Below are 20,000 nucleotides of genomic sequence, written 5' to 3'. Positions count from 1 at the left end.
GGGGGTGTGCATGCTGGGTATATTCTTGTTTCCATAACCCACCGAACGCTGACATGGATTACAGGATCTTTAACGTGCGCATACACACGAAGGGGGTTCAGGCACTAGCAGGTCTGCACATATGTTGACCTGGGAGATCGGAAAAATCTCCACCCTTTACCCACCAGGTGCACCGAGATTCGAACCCAGGACCCTCAGATTCAGCGCTTTAACCATTCGGCTATTGCACCCGTCTGCACCATGGTGGTCACTGTGTCAGCATGTCTGCACGTGGATAGATGTTCATGTTTTTGACCATACGGAATGTTTCAGACAACTGCGGTCCGAGTGTCGGCCACCAGTAGTGACCCCAACGTCAACTTTCCCGTGATGTTTGTGGTCAGGCAGCAGGAGGGCATCTTGTCCTGGCAGATCCCCTTGTTCATCGACTACGTGTGAGTTCACGATAGTGGCAGTGGCAGTTTCTCAAGGAGGCGTCACAGCGTTCGGACGAATCCTTATACGCCACACCACATCTGCAAGGCAGATGCCGAGTTAGCAGCATAACCCAACGCTTAGTCAGGCCTTGAGAGCATATTATATATATATATATATATATATATATATATATATATATATATATATATATTTGTGTAGCTGTGGATTTCTTCTGTAGAATTTTTTCCAGACAATTTGTATTATTTTGCCATAGGTTCTTTTTCAGTGCGCAAAGGTTTTTTCAGTCTATCCTCAGCATGAGTTCTTATTTGACAGGTTTTAATGTTTAAGTCAATTTCCATGTGGATTGATAAAGTTTCATAAAGTGGTTTTGATTTGATTTGATTTCATTTGATTTGGAAGTGCGTGTTTCACTTGGGACTTCAGTATATTGTCTCATCCAAATGACTAGCCACTCAGTTTTTCCAGTCAAACGTGATAGAAAGGGTGAGACTCTGTGTGTGTGTGTGTGTGTGTGTGTGTGTGTGTGTGTGTGTGTGTGTGTGTGTGTGTGTGTTTTATGTTCATGTGTGCTTGTAGTACCAAATTTCTGTGATGTGAACTGTGCAAGCATCAGATCAACTTTGCAAACAACACGCTGTAGTTGTGTATATTATGTATGCCCCAGTGTGTATGTGTTTGTGGATATATTATGTACCTGTGTAAGTGTAACAAATTTCTGTGTTGTAAACAGTGCAGGCATCAGTTCGACTTTGAAAACAGTACACTGTGGTGGTGTATGTATATACGTATACGCGTGTGTTGCACGTGTGTGTGTGTGTGTGTGTGTGTGTGTGTGTGTGTGATGTACATGTGTGCGTTTACCAAATTTCTGTGTTGTGAATTGTGCAAGAATCAGTTCAACTTTGCAAACGGCACACTGTAATTGTGTATGTACGTATGCCTCTGTGTGTTTATGTGTGTGGATATATCATGTACATGTGTGTGTGTACCAACTTTCTGTGTTATGAACTGTGCAAGCATGAGTTCGATTTTGCAAACAGCACGCTGTGATTGTGTATATGAATATGTATACGTCTGTGTGTGTGTGTGTGTGTGTGTGTACTGGGGGGGGGGAGGGGTATATGATGTACATGTGTGCTTGTCACAAATTTCTGTGTTGTAAACCATGCAGGCATCGGTTCAACTTTGCAAATGGTATGCTGTGGTTGTGTATATATATATATATGTATATGCTTATGTTGCACGTGTGTTTGTTTGTGTGGATATATATCATGTACATGTGTGCGTGTGTCAAATTTCTGTGCTGTATGAACCGTGCAGGCATCAGTTCAGCTTTGCAAACCGCACGCTGTGCCCTGTCGACAAAAACCGGCGGAAGAACATGACGATGGAACAGCTGATCTACATCGATGTGTCCACCATGGCGGCCCACGACGTCCACTTCACCTTCTCGGCCCAGCTGTTGAAGGACTTCCAGATCCAGTGAGTCAATCCATCTTGGTTTTACCACTTTGTTTCCAGATCCAGTGAGTGAATCCGTCTTTGTTTTACTCCTCTTGTAGATATTTACATTGTTTCCAGATCCGGTGAGTGAATCCATCTTTGTTTTACTCCTCTTGTAGATATTTACTTTGTTTCCAGATCCAGTGAGTGAATCCATCTTTGTTTTACTCCTCTTGTAGATATTTACAGTACTTCCAGATCCAGTGAGTGAATCCGTCTTCCTTTTACCACTTTTAGTGACGTTTCCAGATCCAGTGCGTGAATCCGTCTTCCTTTTACCACTTTTAGTGACATTGTTTCCAGATCCAGTGAGTGAATCTGTCTTTGTTTTGCAGCTTTGAGTGATATTTACAGTACTTCCAGATCCAGTGAGTGAATCCATCTTCGTTTTATTACTTTTTTTAGTTACATTGTTTCCAGATACAGTGAGTGAATCCCTCTTCGTTTTACCACTTTTAGTGACATTGTTTCCAGATCCGATGAGTGTCTGCATGTGTGTGTGTGTGTGTGTGTGTGTGTGTGTGTGTGTGTGTGTGTGCTTAATGTGTATGTTTGTGTGTGCATGTCTGGGTGTATATGTGTGCATAATGTGTGTATCTCTTTGTATGTGTGTGCATGTGTGTGTGTGTTTGTGTGTGTGTGTGTGCGTGTGCGTGCATGTGACAGCCACGGGTCAGAGAGGAACGTCACGGTGTCGCCCTCACAGCCCCAGTACTACATGTACACCTTCCCGCCCGGCGTGGACACTGTGCTGCTCCGCGTCACCTCCCCCCGCCTCTCCTGCGCTGTCGTCTCTGTGCAGCCCATCAGGGTGGGTATAGGTGTGTGTGTGTGTGTGGTGTTTTGGGCGTGTGAGGGTGGAGGGGTGGTCGGGTTGGGGTTGGGGGGCTGCCAGAGGGAGTTGTTGGGAGGGTTTGGGAGAGTTTTTATGGATTTTGTTGTGTGTGTTGGTGAGTTGGGGGGGGGGGGGGTAGGGTAAGGGGGAGGGGAGAGTTTGTAGGTTTTGTTGTGTGTGTGTGTGTGTTCGGTGGGGTTAGGAGGGAAGGTTGGGGGGGGGGGGGGAGACGGAGTAGGGGTGGGGGGGGGTTGTGGGGGGGAGGAGGAGAGTTTTTATGGATTTTGTTGTGTTTGTGTGTATTGTGGGGGGGGGAGGGGAGGGGGGGGATGGATTTTGTATGTGGGGGTGGGAGGAAGGGTTAGTTGAAGAGTTTTGGGGGTAGGTGTAATTGGGCAGGGTTATGTTGTGCGTGTGTGTGTTGAGGGTGGGGGAGGTTGGGAGAGTTTTGGGGGTTTTGTTGTTGTTTGTGTGTGTGGGTGGAGGGTGGGAGGTTAGGTGGGTTAGTTGGGGTGGATTTTGTGTGTATGTGGTGGGGGATGGGTGTGAGAGTTTGGGTCTTTTGTTGTGTGTGTTGGGTGGTGGGGTGGAGGTGGGAGGGGTTGGTAGAGTTTGGGGGGTTTGTTGTGGGGGGGGGGGAGGGGGTTGGGAGTTTTGTTGTGGGGGTTGGGGGTGGGTGGGGGGGTTGTGGGGGGGATGGGAGTTTGGGTGTTGTGTTGGGTGGTGGGATGGAGGGAAGTTGGGAGAGTTCGGGGGTTACAAATGTTTTGTGTGTGTTGGGTGGTGGGGTGTGTGTGTGTGTGTTGGAGGGGTGGGGGGATTGGGAGAGTTTTGGGGATTTGTTTGTGTGTTGGGTGGTGGGATGGAGGTGGGGCGCTTGGTGGAGTTTGGGGGGTTGTTGTGTGGTGGGGGTGGGGGGTGGGGGAGTGTTTTGGGGGTAGGTGTAATGGTGCAAGGTTATGTTTGTGTGGGGGGGGGGGGGGAAGGGGGGAGGGGTTGGGAGAGTTTGGGGTTTTTTGTTGTGTGTGTATTGGGTAGGAGGTGGTTACATCTCTCTACCCTCACTGGTCCAAAGGACCTACCCACTGCTCTAAAAATACCTGTGGAGGGTGGGTACATTTGTTCACGTTAAGGTCAGAAGGACCTACTTTACTGATCTAAAATGCCTGTGGATTGTAGGTACATCTGTACCCATGCTGGTCCAAAGGACCTACCCGCTGCTGAAAAAGACTTTGGGAGGGTGGCTACATCTCTGCCAGTGAAGGTCTAAAGGACCTTTCCAAGGCTCTAGCATACCATACCTGCACTTGAAAGTGACAAGTATATCAGGGAATGTTTAGTTTGGGTTTTGTTTGTTTGTTTGTGTTGGGTTTTTTTCTTTTAGTGTTCCATTTTGTATATCATTTGATATGTTGACTTTGTTGTTGTTGTTGCTGTTGTTGTGATTTGCCTTATTTGTGTTCCATTCTGTATGCCATTGGATATGTTGACTTTGTTGTTTTTGTTGCTGTGATTTGTCTTATTAGTGACGGGTGCAATAGCTGTGTGGTTAGAGCGTTGGACTTTCAGTCTGAGGGTCCCAGGTTCGAATCTCGGTAACAGCACCATGTGGGTAAAGGTTGGAGATTTTTCCGATCTCCCAGGTCAACATATGTGCAGACCTGCTAGTGCCTGAACCCTCTTCATGTGTACACGCAAGCAGAAGATCAAATACGCACGTTAAAGATCCTGTAATCCATGTCAGCGTTCGGTGGGTTATGGAAACAAAAACATACCCAGCATGCACACCCCCGAAAACGGAGTATGGCTGCCTACGTGGCAGGGTAATAACGGTCATACACGTAAAAGCCCACTCGTGTAATATAACATGGGAGTTGCAGCCCACGAATGCAGAAGAAGTCTTATTAGTGTTCCAGTTCATACATCATTTGACAGGTTCATGTTTTGCTGCTGTTGTTGTTTATGTCATTGTAATGCAGTAGAAAGACAAATGTATGTGTGTTGTGTGTGTGTGTGTGTGTATGTGTGTGTGTGACTCTTTCAGTGCCCCATCTTTGACCTTGATCGTAACATCGACTTCGAAGGCAAACATCAAACCATGACCAACCAGGCGGCCATTTTTCTTCAGGTGGGTAATGGGATGTGAGAGAGAGGGGGTGGGGTAGGGGGGGGGAGTGGTGGGGGGGGAGGGTCAGGGAGAGGGGAATGTGGGGGGGAGCAAACAGGATGGGATTTTTTTTTTTTTTACGTTGGGAGAGATACACTTACAGATAGAATTATTCTGAAATTATTTTTTCAGTATAGGTTGCACTGTGCTGTGGTGGTTTTGCTCTTCCCCATGGAGAGCAGCCTGAATTTCTCACAGACAAAGCAGTTGTGGCAAAAAGTAAATCGGCACAACACGTGGTGATGGTGATGTGCGATGTGCAAAGTTTGAAGCATTCTGATGTTGCCGTGGTGATGTATGGTGTTTTTGCATGAGTTTGAAGCATTCTATGCTGGTGATGTACAACGTTGACGTTTGAAACGTTCTGCACTGTCATGGTGATACAGTGTTTCAGAGGAGTTCGAGGGGTTCTGCATGGTGATGATGATTATATCAGGTGTCCCCAAAAAAGTGAACTGCTTTTTGACAAGTATTTACTCAGTGATAGAGAAACCGAACTCATTGAAAATTTTCACACGGTAACCTTAGGATATCATCAACAAGTCTGCAAAATATCTAAAAGTTTAGACGCAAATTATACTAGTATTGTCAAATTCAAAACAGCATATCAAAAAATCCAGTATCAGAGGAAAACTCACTTTCTCCTTGAAACAATTTTCAATGGTAACCTTATCACTTTCACTCAAAGGTATGGTTGATCCTTCCAAATTGAAACCTTGGACAGAAACTGATTTTGAATACAGATGACAATCAAAAAAATCAATAGACTTGACACCCAGACAGGCTTTTTTAGACTGACAGTAATTGACAGATGCCAACACCTGGCAGCTGGCATGAACATGATGAAGGTCACATTGCACAGCTCTGATACTGGATTTTTGACATGCTGTTTTGGAATTTGACAATACTCGCATAATTTGCGTCCGAACATTTAGATATTTTGCAGACTTGTTGATGATACCCTAAGGTTACTGTGTGAAAAGTTTCAATGAATTCGGTTTCTCTATCACTGAGAAAATACTTGTCAAAAAGCGGTTCACTTTTTTCAGGACACCCGATATATTGTTTGGTGTCTGAAGGGGTTCTGCGTTGTCATGGTGATGTACTATGTTTGAAGTTTGAAGCGTCCTATGTTGTCATGGTGAAGTTTGAAGTATTATCTGCTGTCATGGTGATGTATGATGTTTGAAGTGTTCTACATCATCATGGTGATGTATGATGTTTGAAGCGGTCTGTGTTGTCATGGTGATGTATGATGTTTGAAGTGTTCTCTTTTGTCATGGTGATGTAGTATGTCTGAAGTTTGAAGCATTCTGTGTTGTCATGGTGAAGTTTGAAGTATTATGTGCTGTCATGGTGATGTATGATGTTTGAAGTGTTCTACATTGTCATGGTGATGTATGATGTTTGAAGCACTCTGTGTTGTCATGGTGATGTATGATGTTTGAAGTGTTCTGTGTTGTCATGGTGATGTATGATGTTGGAAATGTTCTCTGTTGTCATGGTGATGTAGTATGTTTGAAGTGTTCTGTATTGTCATGGTGAAGTTTGAAGTATTATGTGCTGTCATGGTGATGTATGATGTTTGAAGTGTTCTACATTGTCATGGTGATGTATGATGTTTGAAGTGTTCTGTGTTGTCATCGTGATGTATGATGTTGGAAGTGTTCTGTGTTGTCATGGTGATGTATGATGTTTGAAGTGTTCTACATTGTCATGGTGATGTATGATGTTTGAAGCACTCTGTGTTGTCATGGTGATGTATGATGTTTGAAGTGTTCTGTGTTGTCATGGTGATGTATGATGTTGGAAGTGTTCTCTGTTGTCATGGTGATGTAGTATGTTTGAAGTTTGAAGCGTTCTGTATTGTCATGGTGAAGTTTGAAGTATTATGTGCTGTCATGGTGATGTATGATGTTTGAAGTGTTCTGTGTTTTCATGGTGATGTATGTTGTTTGAAGTTTGAAACGTTCTACGTTGTCATGGTGATGTGTGATGTTTGACATTTGAAGTGTTTTTGTCATGGTGATGTACTATTTTTGAAGTTTGAAGTATTCTGTGTTGTCATGGTGATGTATGATATTTGACATTTAAAGCATTTTTGTCATGGCGATGTTGGAAGTTCGAAGTGTTCTGTGTTGTCTTGGAGATGTATGATGTTTGAAGATTTATGTGTCGTCATGGTGATGTATGTTTGAAGCTTTCTGTGTCGTCATGGTGATGTATGATGTTTGAAGCATTCTGCGTCATCAGAGGAGTGATGACAAGGAGTTTGAAGCATTCTACATCGTCATGGTAATATATGATGTTTGAAGCGCTCTGTCTTGTCATGGTGATGCATGATGTTTGAAGGTTTAGGTGTCGTCATGGTGATGTATGTTTGAGGAGTGATGACAAGGAGTTTGAAGCATTCTACATCGTCATGGTAATATATATGATGTTTGAAGCGCTCTGTCTTGTCATGGTGATGCATGATGTTTTCAGAGGAGTGACTACGAGGACTTTGAGGCGTTCTATGTCGTCATAGTGATGAAGCCAAACAACCAGGACTGTCTGGTGCCGGACTTACTGCAGCCGACTGACGGCACCAACTTCCGTCACAAAACTCTGACCATCTCCATTACAGACACCATCTCCAGTATGTGTGTGGGGGGGGGGGAGGGAGGGTTGTCGGGGGGTGGGGGGGGGGGATTGGGTGTGATGATGGTAAGGATACTTATGTAGCTGCCAATCCTGGGTCAGAGACCTTGCTCTAATTAAAGCCCTTTACAAACACAGAGTCGTTGTTTGCACAATAGGCTGCCTACCTGGGTAGAAGCCAACTGACGGCTGCCATTGGGCATTCATCATTCATTTCCTGTGTCATTCTGTCGGGGTTTTGGTGTGTGTTAAAGACTGTTACCATCTCTTTTTTTTTTCTTTTTTTTTTGTTGTTGTTGTTGTTGTTTGGTTTTATTATTTATTTTATTTTGTTATTCTATTTTATTTTATTTTATTATTATGATTATTTATTTTTTTTAATTATTATTTTTATTTTTTATTTTTTTATATATTTTTTTCTCAAGGCCTGACTAAGTGCGTTGGGTTATGCTGCTAGCCAGGTATCTGCTTGGCAGATGTGGTGTAGCGTATATGGATTTGTCGGAACGCAGTGACGCCTCCTTGAGCTACTGATACTGATACTGATACCTTCATGGAAATCATCTTCAGTAATAGTGGGGGTGTGTGTGTATGTGTGTGAATGGGGCTGAAGAGTGAAAAGTAGTAACCTGCTTGCAGCTCCACACTTGACCACGTTAACTGTTAGGCAATTTATGAAGTGGGCAATTGATTAAGACTTTTTGATAATGTGTCAGTCCTTTCTTCTGACAGAATAATCAGTTTAGTGATTACTGCCAATGACTGAATGGTGATGACCACCACTTTCACAAACCAGTCAGCAGACACTGATTTTTTTTCTTCATAATACTAAAGCTGCCATCCAGATATGTGTCGTGACTGCTATTTGCTTCCATGTGTGTGATTGACTGAATCAGTGTGTGTCAGTGGAGTACATGCACAAGCTACAATAGTTGAATCCTTTGACACGCTACAGCTTCTCCCAGACTTTCCAATGGTCAACACAGGTTAGTGAGCAGCATGCCATTGTATTATACTGTGCTTGGAATGCATTTTGCGTGTTGTGTTAACTCTGTGAAATTAGATTTAGTGTGTTCAAAATGTGTCAGAATGCATGTTTTAACAAAATGGTGATAAGCATGCTTACTTTTTCGAACAGGTATCCTGAGAAAAATAATTGGATGTTCATATTCGAGTTTCCTGTCGTTTAGAAGCTAAGACTGTATTCTTTAAAACCGTACTGTTAATAAAATGATTGCGGTGACAAGCAGTGTGTTATCAGATGTTAAAGAAGATGTGTTGTTTTCTCTCTGTGGCCACTGCCATCGCTCGGCACATCACACACCGCTCTGCTGGTCTTTCTCCCTCCCTACAGCTGGTAACAGCTAGAGGCGCAACATGGAAGAGCACCCATGGCACTTTGTGCTGCTATCTCTTCCAGGCCACAGTTCTAACCATCCCGGCTGCTGCGTGTTATTTTTAATCGGTGCCTTTCCTTCCCGAGTTGAACGCGGGGTCAAGTTCGCTACTGCGATGAACTAAAAGTTAAGCGCTGAACACGTGTGCTACTTCTGTTATAATGCTATTAATGTAGTGTGTGTGTGTGTTGGTAATGATAATGATAACACTACTTCTGCTATTACTACTACGACTGCTGCTACTACTACAATAATGATAACACTACTACTGCTACTACTACTACTACTACTATAGTGCTGTTAATGTGGTGTGTGTGTGTGTGTGTGTTTGATGATAATATAATGATAATAAGAAAGTTACTACTGTGACTACGACTACTACTACTATAGTGCTATGAATGTGGTGTGTGTGTGTTGTTCAGGTTCCCAGTACTACAGAGCTATTTTTGCGGCCTTGGCGGTGTTCCTGGGCTTCTACATTGTGGCAGCTGCCATTGGTTGTATCTATCACGGATGGTGAGTGTGTGTGGGTTCGATTCCTTTATGCAGCCATTGGCTGTATCTGTTACGGATGGTGAGTGTGTATCAGATGGTGAGTGTGTATCAGATGGTGAGTGTGTGTCGGATGGTGTGTGTGTGAGGGTTCGATTCCTTTATGCAGCCATTGGCTGTATCTGTTACGGATGGTGAGTGTGTATCAGATGGTGAGTGTGTATCAGATGGTGAGTGTGTGTCGGATGGTGTGTGTGTGGGGGTTCGATTCCTCTATGCAGCCATTGGCTGTATCTGTTACGGATGGTGAGTGTGTATCAGATGGTGAGTGTGTATCAGATGGTGAGTGTGTGTCGGATGGTGTGTGTGTGGGGGTTCGATTCCTCTATGCAGCCATTGGCTGTATCTGTTACGGATGGTGAGTGTGTATCAGATGGTGAGTGTGTATCAGATGGTGAGTGTGTGTCGGATGGTGTGTGTGTGGGGGTTCGATTCCTTTATGCTGCCATTGGCTGTATCTGTTACGGATGGTGAGTGTGTATCAGATGGTGAGTGTGTGTCGGATGGTGTGTGTGTGTGGGTTCGATTCCTTTATGCAGCCATTGGCTGTATCTATTACGGATGGTGAGTGTGTATCAGATGGTGAGTGTGTATCAGATGGTGAGTGTGTGTTGGATGGTGAGTGTGTGTAGGTTTGATTCCTTTATGCAGCCATTGGTTGCCATAGGTAGCGATACTCTGTTTTCGGAGGTGTGCATACTGGGTATGTTCTTGTTTCCATACCCCATCAATCGCAGACATGGATTACAGGATCTTTAATGTTCATGTTTGATCTTCTGCATGTGTGTACATGCAATTGGGGGAGCGTGGGGGGGGGGGGGGGGGGGGGGGGGTGTCAGGCACTAGCAGTACACTCTTAAGCCACCAGATGCATTGGAGATAAAACTCAAGAACCTCCGGAATCCAGCGCTGGACTGACAATTTGTTGATCACAGTCAGAAATGTGGCTCTGCCAAGTGATGGAATTTTTTTTTCTTCTTTTTTTGGTACTGAGATGGCTATTAATCTCTTCATAATTGTTCTGTAACCTGTACTGTTATTTTGAAGAATATGTTCCTCACTTTTAAAGTACTTTTTGTATTTTCAGTTCAAGAAAAAAAAGTACCTGTAAGTGTATGCGTGTGTGTGTGTGTTTGTGTGTACCTGTATGTGTGTGTGTTTGTGTACCTGTGTGTGTGTGTGTGTTTTCAGTGGTTGGCACCAGAGCATCACTGACCTGACAGAAGTCGAGAAAGGTGGGTTATTCTTTTATATATGTGTGTGTGTGTATATATATATATATATTTTGTTTTTTTAATTTTTTTTATTATTATTATTTTATTATTATTATTATTATTATTATTACTATTATTATTATTATTATTTTTTTTTTTAATGATAATCAGTTGCTGTGGCTTTTGGGGGAAAAAAGTAACCAAAAAAAAAAGCAGAAAAAAACCCACAAAAAGACACATATATTTGCTGTTTTGTTGGGCAGCTGTTTTTAAATCGTTCTGATAGAACCCCCCACAAAAAGACACCTATATTTGCTGTTTTGTTGGGCTGCTGTTTTTAAATCGTTCTGATATAATCCCCCCCACAAAAAGACACATATATTTGCTGTTTTGTTGGGCAGCTGTTTTTAAATCGTTCTGATAGACCCCCCCCCATAAAAAGACATATATTCGCTGTTTTTTGGGGCTGCTGTTTTTAAATCGTTCTGATATAACCCCCCACAGAAAGACACATATATTTGCTGTTTTGTTGGGCAGCTGTTTTTAAATTGTTCTGATATAACCCCCCACAAAAAAACACATATATTTGCTGTTTTTTTGGGCAGCTGTTTTTAAATCGTTCTGATATAATCCCTCACAGAAAGACACATATATTCACTGTTTTGTTGGGCAGCTGTTTTTAAATTGTTCTGATAGAAACCCCCACAAAAAGGCACCAATATTTGCTTTTTTGGGGGGCAGCTGTTTTTAAATCGTTCTGATAGAACCCCCCACAAAAAGACACCTATATTTGCTGTTTTGTTGGGGTGCTGTTTTTAAATCGTTCTGATAGACCCCCCCCCCCCCATAAAAAGACATATATTTGCTGTTTTGTTGGGCAGCTGTTTTTAAATCATTCTGATATAATCCCCCACAGAAAGACACCTATATTTGCTGTTTTGTTGGGCTGCTGTTTTTAAATCGTTCTGATATAACCCCCCACAGAAAGACACATATATTTGCTGTTTTGTTGGGCTGCTGTTTTTAAATCGTTCTGATATAACCCCCCACAAAAAGACACCTATATTTGCTGTTTTGTTGGGCTGATGTTTTTAAATCGTTCTGATATAACCCCCCACAAAAAGACACATATATTCACTGTTTTGTTGGGCAGCTGTTTTTAAATCGTTCTGATATAACCCCCCACAAGAAGGCACCTATATTCACTGTTTTGTTGGGCTGCTGTTTTTAAATCGTTCTGATATAACCCCCCACAAAAAGGCACCTATATTTGCTGTTTTGTTGGGCTGCTGTTTTTAAATCGTTCTGATATAACCCCCCACAAGAAGGCACCTATATTCACTGTTTTGTTGGGCTGCTGTTTTTAAATCGTTCTGATATAACCCCCCCACAGAAAGACACATATATTTGCTTTTTTTGGGGGCAGCTGTTTTTAAATCGTTCTGATATAACCCCCCACAAAAAGACACCTGTATTTGCTGTTTTGTTGGGCTGCTGTTTTTAAATCGTTCTGATATAATCCCCCCCACAAAAAGGCACCTATATTTGCTGTTTTGTTGGGCAGCTGTTTTTAAATCGTTCTGATATAACCCCCCACAAAAAGACACATATATTTGCTGTTTTGTTGGGCTGCTGTTTTTAAATCGTTCTGATATAACCCCCCACAAAAAGACACATATATTTGCTGTTTTGTTGGGCAGCTGTTTTTAAATCGTTCTGATAGAAACCCCCACAAAAAGGCACCTATATTTGCTTTTTTTGGGGGCAGCTGTTTTTAAATCGTTCTGATATAATCCCCCCCACAAAAAGACACCTATATTTGCTGTTTTGTTGGGCTGCTGTTTTTAAATCGTTCTGATATAACCCCCCACAAAAAGACACATATATTTGCTGTTTTGTTGGGCTGCTGTTTCTAAATCGTTCTGATATAACTCCCCACAAAAAGACACATATATTTGCTGTTTTTTTGGGCAGCTGTTTTTAAATCGTTCTGATATAATCCCTCACAGAAAGACACATATATTTGCTGTTTTGTTGGGCAGCTGTTTTTAAATTGTTCTGATAGAAACCCCCACAAAAAGGCACCTATATTTGCTTTTTTTGGGGGGCAGCTGTTTTTAAATCGTTCTGATAGAACCCCCCACAAAAAGACACCTATATTTGCTGTTTTGTTGGGCTGCTGTTTTTAAATCGTTCTGATAGACCCCCCCCCCCCCCCATAAAAAGACATATATTTGCTGTTTTGTTTGGCAGCTGTTTTTAAATCGTTCTGATATAACCCCCCACAGAAAGACACATATATTTGCTGTTTTGTTGGGCAGCTGTTTTTAAATCGTTCTGATATAACCCCCCACAGAAAGACACATATATTTGCTGTTTTGTTGGGCTGCTGTTTTTAAATCGTTCTGATGTGATAAAGCTTATGGACAAGTGATATACATACATGGCCAAACTCTGTCAAAGGTGCTGCACATATTGGCTTCAGCTTAACCAGACATGATCTTCAGCACCCAGGTTGAACTGAAGTTGAATTTTCAGGGCGTGAAGACTCTCTAAGTTGGAGTGATTTGTGCTAATTGATCGTCTGAACACTGTCCATATTTGAGTAATTTTTGGCTAATTGATGAGGTGAAGGCTCTCCAAATTAGAGCAATTTGGGCAAATGTATCAACTGAAGACTCTTCAAATTTGAGTAATTTGTGCTAATTGATCAGCTGAAGACTTTTAATTAGAGTAATTTGCACTTATTGATCAGCTGAAGACTATCTGAATCAGAGTAATCTTTGCTGATTGATCAGCTAAAGACTCCAAATTGGAGTAATTTGCACTTATTGATCAGCTGAAGGCTATCTGAATCAGAGTAATCTTTGCTAATTGATCAGCTGATGACCCACCGCGCCACTGCAGATCCATGGTATAATACGCACGTGGTGGTCTGCTTTCTGACGTTTTCCATGCGGCAAGGGCTGAAGCCTTGAGAAAATCAACCAATAACGAAATACTTTATATCTCTGAGGCCAAGGTCAAGCTCTGAGACAATCCATTTCATTGGCCAATCATCATTAATCACCAACATCGCACATTGCTCTCTGTCTGTCTAAACCACTGCGACTTAAGTTTGACGATGATATGATATGAATGCTTACATTGTGCCTATCCTTGGTTAGAGAACAAGCTCTGAGTGCTTTACAAACACAGGGTCATTTTCACAACGGGTTGCTTACCAGGGCGGAGCTGACAGAGAGCTGCCTTTAGGTGCTCATCGTTCATTTCCATTGTCATTAAGTGAGGTTTCAGTCATACACACACACACTACTACTACTACTACACACACACACACACACACGCACACACACATGCACACACACTCACAGACATGTAACTGTTTATGTGCATGACCGTTTGTTTACTTTTTACCCAGCCATATTGGCAGCCATACTCCATATGCAGGGGTGTGCATGCTGGGTATGTTCTTGTTTCCCATGATATACCAAACACTGACATGGATCACAGGATCTTTAACATGCCTGTTTGATCTTCTGCATGCGTGTACACGCAAAAGGGGGGTTCCGGCACTAGCAGGTCTGCAGAGATGCTGACTTGGGAGGTCAGAAAAATCTCCACACCAGGCATGCTGAATGCTGAAACCAGGGATCGATCTCGGGAAACTCTTAACCGTTTGGCCACTGCAGCCGGTTTTAATCAATCTCATGAGTCTACCTGCATCTTCCTTCTCCACAAAACCCAGTGTCTGTTTTACACTTCCCCTGGTGAAACGAGGTTATAAGGCTTGTCTGACTTCATCTTGGATTTGGAAACGATAGGGATAGTTTACTAGTGCCAGTCTTTATCTTGGATTTAGAATTGATAAGAATGGGTTTTGAATAGCTAGTCTGTCTGTATCTTGGAATTAGAAATGAGAAAATGGTTTACTGATGCTAGTCTGACAATGTCTTGGATTTGAAAATGATGGGAATAATTTATTTATGCTAGTCCTACTGTATTTTGGACTTGAAAATGACAGGAGTAGTTTATGAATGCTAGTGGTGTAGTGTGTATGGAATAGTCCGAATGCAGTGACTCCTCCTTGAGAAATGAAACTTCTGCTTCTTCTTTTTCTTCTTCTTCTACTTCATTTACTTCTTCATCGACATGTTCTTCTTCTTCTACTGGTGGTGATGGTGATGGTGGTGTAACCCAACAAGGGAAACGACAAAGGTTTGCTGATCATTACCACCATTCTTTCCTGCCACAGACAAGCTGCTGTGCTTTCACTATGAAGGTCACAGCCGACCTCCGAGCCAAGGTCAAGTACAGGGTTGGGCAGAACGCAGCACAATGTCGACAGGTGAAGCCGTGACAGGGAGATGGTTTTGTGCTTGGCATAGATGGCGCTTACATTGTTTTCCATTCCCTTTTGTGGTAGTGTTCCGTGTCACTGCGTGTACAATGTGTACTGCATGCTCTTTGGTGCTGTGTTCCTTGTTTTAGTTTTTGGCGGTGTTGCGTAATGACTACTTTGTCTCCTTACTCATGCACATTTTTTTTTGTCCAACGTGTATAGATGTTGTCACTGGTTGTCAGGACTTGAAATACCCACACACGTCTGATTGTTCAGGACAGCTAAACCTTGTGGTGGATAAGTGGTTATGCCTTTTGATGATGTTGATACGAATACTTACACAGCGCCTATCCTCGGTCGGAGACCCAGCTCTAAGCGCTTTACAAACGCGGGGTCATTCGCACAACAGGCTGCCTACCTGGGTAGAGCCGACTGACAGCTGCCATTAGGCGCTCATCGATTGTTTCCTGTGTCATTCAGTCAGGTTTCAGTCACACACACACACACACACACACACACACACACACTCACACACACTTGTAACATTTTACATATTTGACTTTAGTTTATATGCCCCGCCATGTAGGCAGCCATACTCCATGTTCAGGGATGTGCATGCTGGGTATGTTCTTATTTCAATAACCCACGGAACACTAGCATGGACAACAGAAACTTTAATGCGCATATTTGATCTTCTGCTTGCCTGTGCACACGAAGGGGGGCTCAGGCACTGGCAGGTCTGCACATATGTTGAGATTGGAAATATTTCCGCCCTTAATCCACCAGGTGCGACAGGGATTGAACTCAGGAGCCTGTGGTGAGAATCCAGCGCTCTAACCATTGGACCACCACACCCGCACCCTTTCCGCTTGGCTGTTGGAAAACCCAAGTTTTGACCGTGTCCGTGGGAATGGTGACTGTAGCAGTCCGCTTCTGTACAGACTGGTCGCCCTTCCGTCCTCCCTTTATCTGCTTTAACTCACTCAGTACGGCCAGCCCTCTCTTCTCCTCTACACAGACCCCTCGGATGTCCAGTGGGTGTCTGAATGACCCAACCTTTAGCTTCTGTTGTCAGAATTGTGGTATTCTTTGTCAACATTCACCTCTTCAGTATAAGAGCCTTCCGCCTGCAATATTTTGATGGTGGTAATTGGGGTGAAACGCTGTTAACGTCGTCTCTTTCGCCGTTCGTATGGAGAGAGTTAACCTATTCAACCCCCTGGGGAGTTTACAGCCTCGGCAGGCTTCCATGCCACGTTGATGCAGGAAAAACACGCCCCAAAACTACAGAAAATATACTGTTTTCCTCCAGATTACATGTGGACACATCCAGAAATATCTGCAGAAGTTGGTTTCCTTTCTTTTCAATTTATGCATGTGTAGAAACGCGAGTAACCGTTTAAATGAGACGCAGGGTGCAGTAAGTTAAACACCTCATGCTACATACTACTTACATAACAAATTATGTCTTCTGACTTTGTCATTGCACCACCAGTACTTTTATTAACTGTCTCTGTACTTAGGGGGGCCAAGAAGAAATTTGGTGGAGCTGGAAGATTTATTCTGTTTTATTTTGTCTACTTGTCTTGGGGTTATGTAGAAATTTCTTGCCCTGGGTGTTATTTCTCATATTCATTTTTTTTTTTTTTTTAAGTGGTGTGTGTTTCCTGCATGTTGCCCTCTCATATTGGAGTTGAGGTTCCATTCCTACGTTCACATTTGTTGTCTGGGGTCATGGTCGGAAATGCAGATGGTCGTTTTCATGCACAGTTCTGCCTTTCTTCCGATTCATCCACCCTTTGATCTTTCTTTCCTGCTTTCTGTCTTTCCTTACCTCTTTCTTTTTTCTTTTTCTTTCTTCTTTCTTTCTTTCTTTCTTTCTTCCTCTTGCGTCAGTTTCTGCTTTGAAAAGTATGCATAGGTCACGGTGCCCAAAACGAGGGTGTTGATTTCTTTCTTTCTCTCTCTTTCTTTCTGCCTTCCTTTCTCTGTCTCTCTCTCTTTCATTCTTTCTTTCTTTCTCTCTCTCTGCCTCTCTCTCTTTCATTCTTTCTTCCTGTGTTTCCAGTGGAGTGAATGTTGGTTTTGTTTTCAGTTCCTCTTTGGTCGGAATGGTCAAGACACGCATATCGCTTTCATTTCATCAGCATGAATCGTGGCATTATTGTCTCCCTTTGATTGGTATGGTCAAGGTGCATGTTTTGCTTTCAACAGCACGGCTCGTGGCTTTGTTGTGCCCCTTTGGTTGCGTGTTGTGAGTGGTTGGTTAGCTGTTCGCAGTTTTTTTTTGTGTGTGTGTGTGTGCATTTACGTTTGTCGGTCATTTTTACGAGGCCTGATCAGCGAGTTGGGTTTACGTGAAGGTCAGGCATTTGCTCGTTTGTTTGTTTATTTGTTTGTGTGTGTATTTATTTATTTATTTATTTATTTTTCAACAGCAGATGTGGTGTAGCATACATAGATCAGTCTGCAGGCTTGGACACCTTGAAACTGAAGCTGTCAGTCTGTAACGACATGTGTTCAAGCTGTCCGTAGGAGGAAGGTGGCGGCAGAATGGTTAAGACACCCAGCTGCCGATGAAATAAAGAGTCTCTGAGGGTGTGGGTTTGAATCCCGCTCTCTCCGCCTTTCTCCCAAGTTCAACTGGAAAATCAAACTGAGCGTCTAGTCATATGGAGAGTGGAGTGATGGCCTAGAGGTAACGCGTCCGCCTAGCGCCTAGGAAGCGAGAGAATCTGGGCGCGCTGGTTCGAATCATGGCTCCGCCGCTGATATTTTCTCTCCCTCTACTAGACCTTGAGTGGTGGTCTTGACGCTAGTCATTCGGATGAGACGATAAGCTGAGGTCCCGTGTGCAGCATGCACTTAGCGCACGTAAAAGAACCCACGGCAACAAATGAGTTGTTCCTGGCAAAATTCTGTAGAAAAATCCACTTCGATAGGGAAAACAAATCAAACTGCATGCAGGGGAAAAAAAAAAAAAAGGGTGGCGCTGTAGTGTAGCGAGTGTGGGGAGAGCAGCCTGAATTTCACACAGAGAAATCTGTTGTGATAAAAAGAAATACAAATACAAAATAAACCGAGGTCCTGTGTCGTGCAGCATGCACTTGGCGCACTGGAAAAGAACCCATGGCAACAAAAGTGTTGTCCTCTGGCAAAATTCCACGGAAGAAATCCACTCTGATAGCCACAGAAATATATGTGCATGTTCTCAAGGCCTGACTAGTTAGTTATGCTGCTGATCAGGCATCTGTCTAGCAGTTTCAGTTTCAGTAGCTCAAGGAAGCAGCATTGCGTTCGGACAAATCCATATACGCTACACCACATCTGCCAAGCAGATGCCTGACCAGCAGTGTAACCCAACGTGCTTAGTCAGGCCTTGAGAAAAAAAAAAGACGAAAAAAAAGACTACTACTACTAATAATAATAATACGTATAAGGCACAAAAACTTGATGAAGTGAACTATAAGCATACAAAAAAAAAAAAAAAAAAAAAATATAATTAAAAAAAAAAAAAAATAATAATAAGATAGCCGAGCAGATGTGGTGTAGCATATATGGATTTATCCGAACGCAGTGATGCCTCCTTGAGAAACTGAAACTGAAACTGCCCACAGGGGAAATGTGGCAGAATGGTTAAGATGCTCGGCTGCCAATGTAGGGAGTCCATGAGAGTCTGGGTTCGATTCCCTCTCACGCTCTTTTTCCTGAGTTAGACTGGAAACCAAACTGGGATGATAGACCTAGGTCCCGTGCGCAGCACGCTCTTGACACACTGAAAAAGAACCCATGGCAATTAAAGTGTTGTCCAAAATTCTGTTGGGAGAAATCCGCTCTGAGTGATAGCCACACAAACATGTATGCATGCAGTCATGCCTGGCTTGTTGGGCTACGCTGTTGATCAGGCATCTGCCTAGCAGATGTGGTGTAGCGTTCATGGATTTGTCCGATGGCATTGATTGATGCCCCCTTGAGAAACTGAAATTTAATTACACATACTTAACCGTGACCCACTAGTGCAGACTCCGGCAGGGGTCTGACATTCCTGTCCTGTGCAAACTACTATCCGCCTATGCAGAGAAAACGAAAGTAGCTACGGCCGATAACCTCCCAGAAGTAAGTAACCTCCCCTTTGCCCCCCTGACTAGCGCCCTCTTTTTACAGCAGCCATCATGACTCCTGTTCCTGTGCTCTTCATACGGCTAAGTTTTTTTTTCGTATTTTCTGTCTGTTGATTCTCGGGCGTTCTTGTTTTTTGTCAAATTATGTCTCCAACCAGGTCACACAATTATATAGCTCGATTGGGCGATCGCGCTAAAATTAAGGCGCGATCGCATTTGATTCGCTGACACTCTGAGCCCTCTACTCCTGGCCCTCTCAACAACGCCAGCCTTGACAGCCAGCTGCTTTCGTCCATGCCCCAGGGCCTGTGACACTATCTCGGAGAACATGACACCTGGACACTCCAGCAGTTTCTGGGAGATAACTCTAGCCAGCTGCTCCTCCTCCACATGTTTCTGCCGCATTGTATGTCTTTTGCTCGTTATGTTGTCTGTCAGGAACAGTGGGTAGGCAGCCCCATGTGCATGGACTGGTTTGGGTCGTTGTGAATCTTGAATACCCTGGTCCCTCCAGTTTGTTTGTTTGTCTGTTGGTTTGTTTCTTACCTGTTCATTGCATGAATGCCATGGCAACAGAGGTGGCCTCTCCTAGGTGGGTATTTTTCTGTGAGCGTTGCACGTGTAGTACACAGTAGCGTTTCTGTTGTGATGAAACCTGATTTCTGCGACTGATTTGCATGCTGACTCTTTTTTTTTTTTCGTCTTGTGATGCATGCTAGTTTTCTTTCTTTTTGTTTCTTTTTTTTTTTTTGTTGTTGTTGTTTTTTTGCTTTCAAACTTGTTTCAAA

The 20,000-nt window shown here is 43.2% G+C and overlaps 1 protein-coding gene across 2 annotated transcripts in view; it reads left to right on the top strand.

The window, feature by feature from the left end:
* Positions 1 to 20,000, top strand: part of LOC143291658 (SID1 transmembrane family member 1-like) — a 56,590-nt gene that overhangs the window by 2,405 nt on the left and 34,185 nt on the right. Inside the window, exons 2-9 of one of the 2 annotated variants that reach the window (XM_076601650.1) lie at positions 313 to 434; positions 1,762 to 1,923; positions 2,611 to 2,755; positions 4,824 to 4,907; positions 7,431 to 7,584; positions 9,406 to 9,499; positions 10,727 to 10,770; positions 15,005 to 15,097. In XM_076601650.1, the coding sequence (XP_076457765.1) occupies positions 313 to 434; positions 1,762 to 1,923; positions 2,611 to 2,755; positions 4,824 to 4,907; positions 7,431 to 7,584; positions 9,406 to 9,499; positions 10,727 to 10,770; positions 15,005 to 15,097 (898 nt within the window). The remainder of the gene's footprint in view (positions 1 to 312; positions 435 to 1,761; positions 1,924 to 2,610; positions 2,756 to 4,823; positions 4,908 to 7,430; positions 7,585 to 9,405; positions 9,500 to 10,726; positions 10,771 to 15,004; positions 15,098 to 20,000) is intronic. The other variant, XM_076601651.1, reaches the window with a different exon arrangement.

This window comes from Babylonia areolata, chromosome 17 (genome assembly GCF_041734735.1).
Source record: "Babylonia areolata isolate BAREFJ2019XMU chromosome 17, ASM4173473v1, whole genome shotgun sequence".
Classification (NCBI taxonomy): Eukaryota; Metazoa; Mollusca; class Gastropoda; order Neogastropoda; family Buccinidae; genus Babylonia; species Babylonia areolata.
The sequence above is the reverse complement of the archived record's forward strand: the minus strand, read 5'-3'. Positions and strand labels throughout refer to the sequence as shown.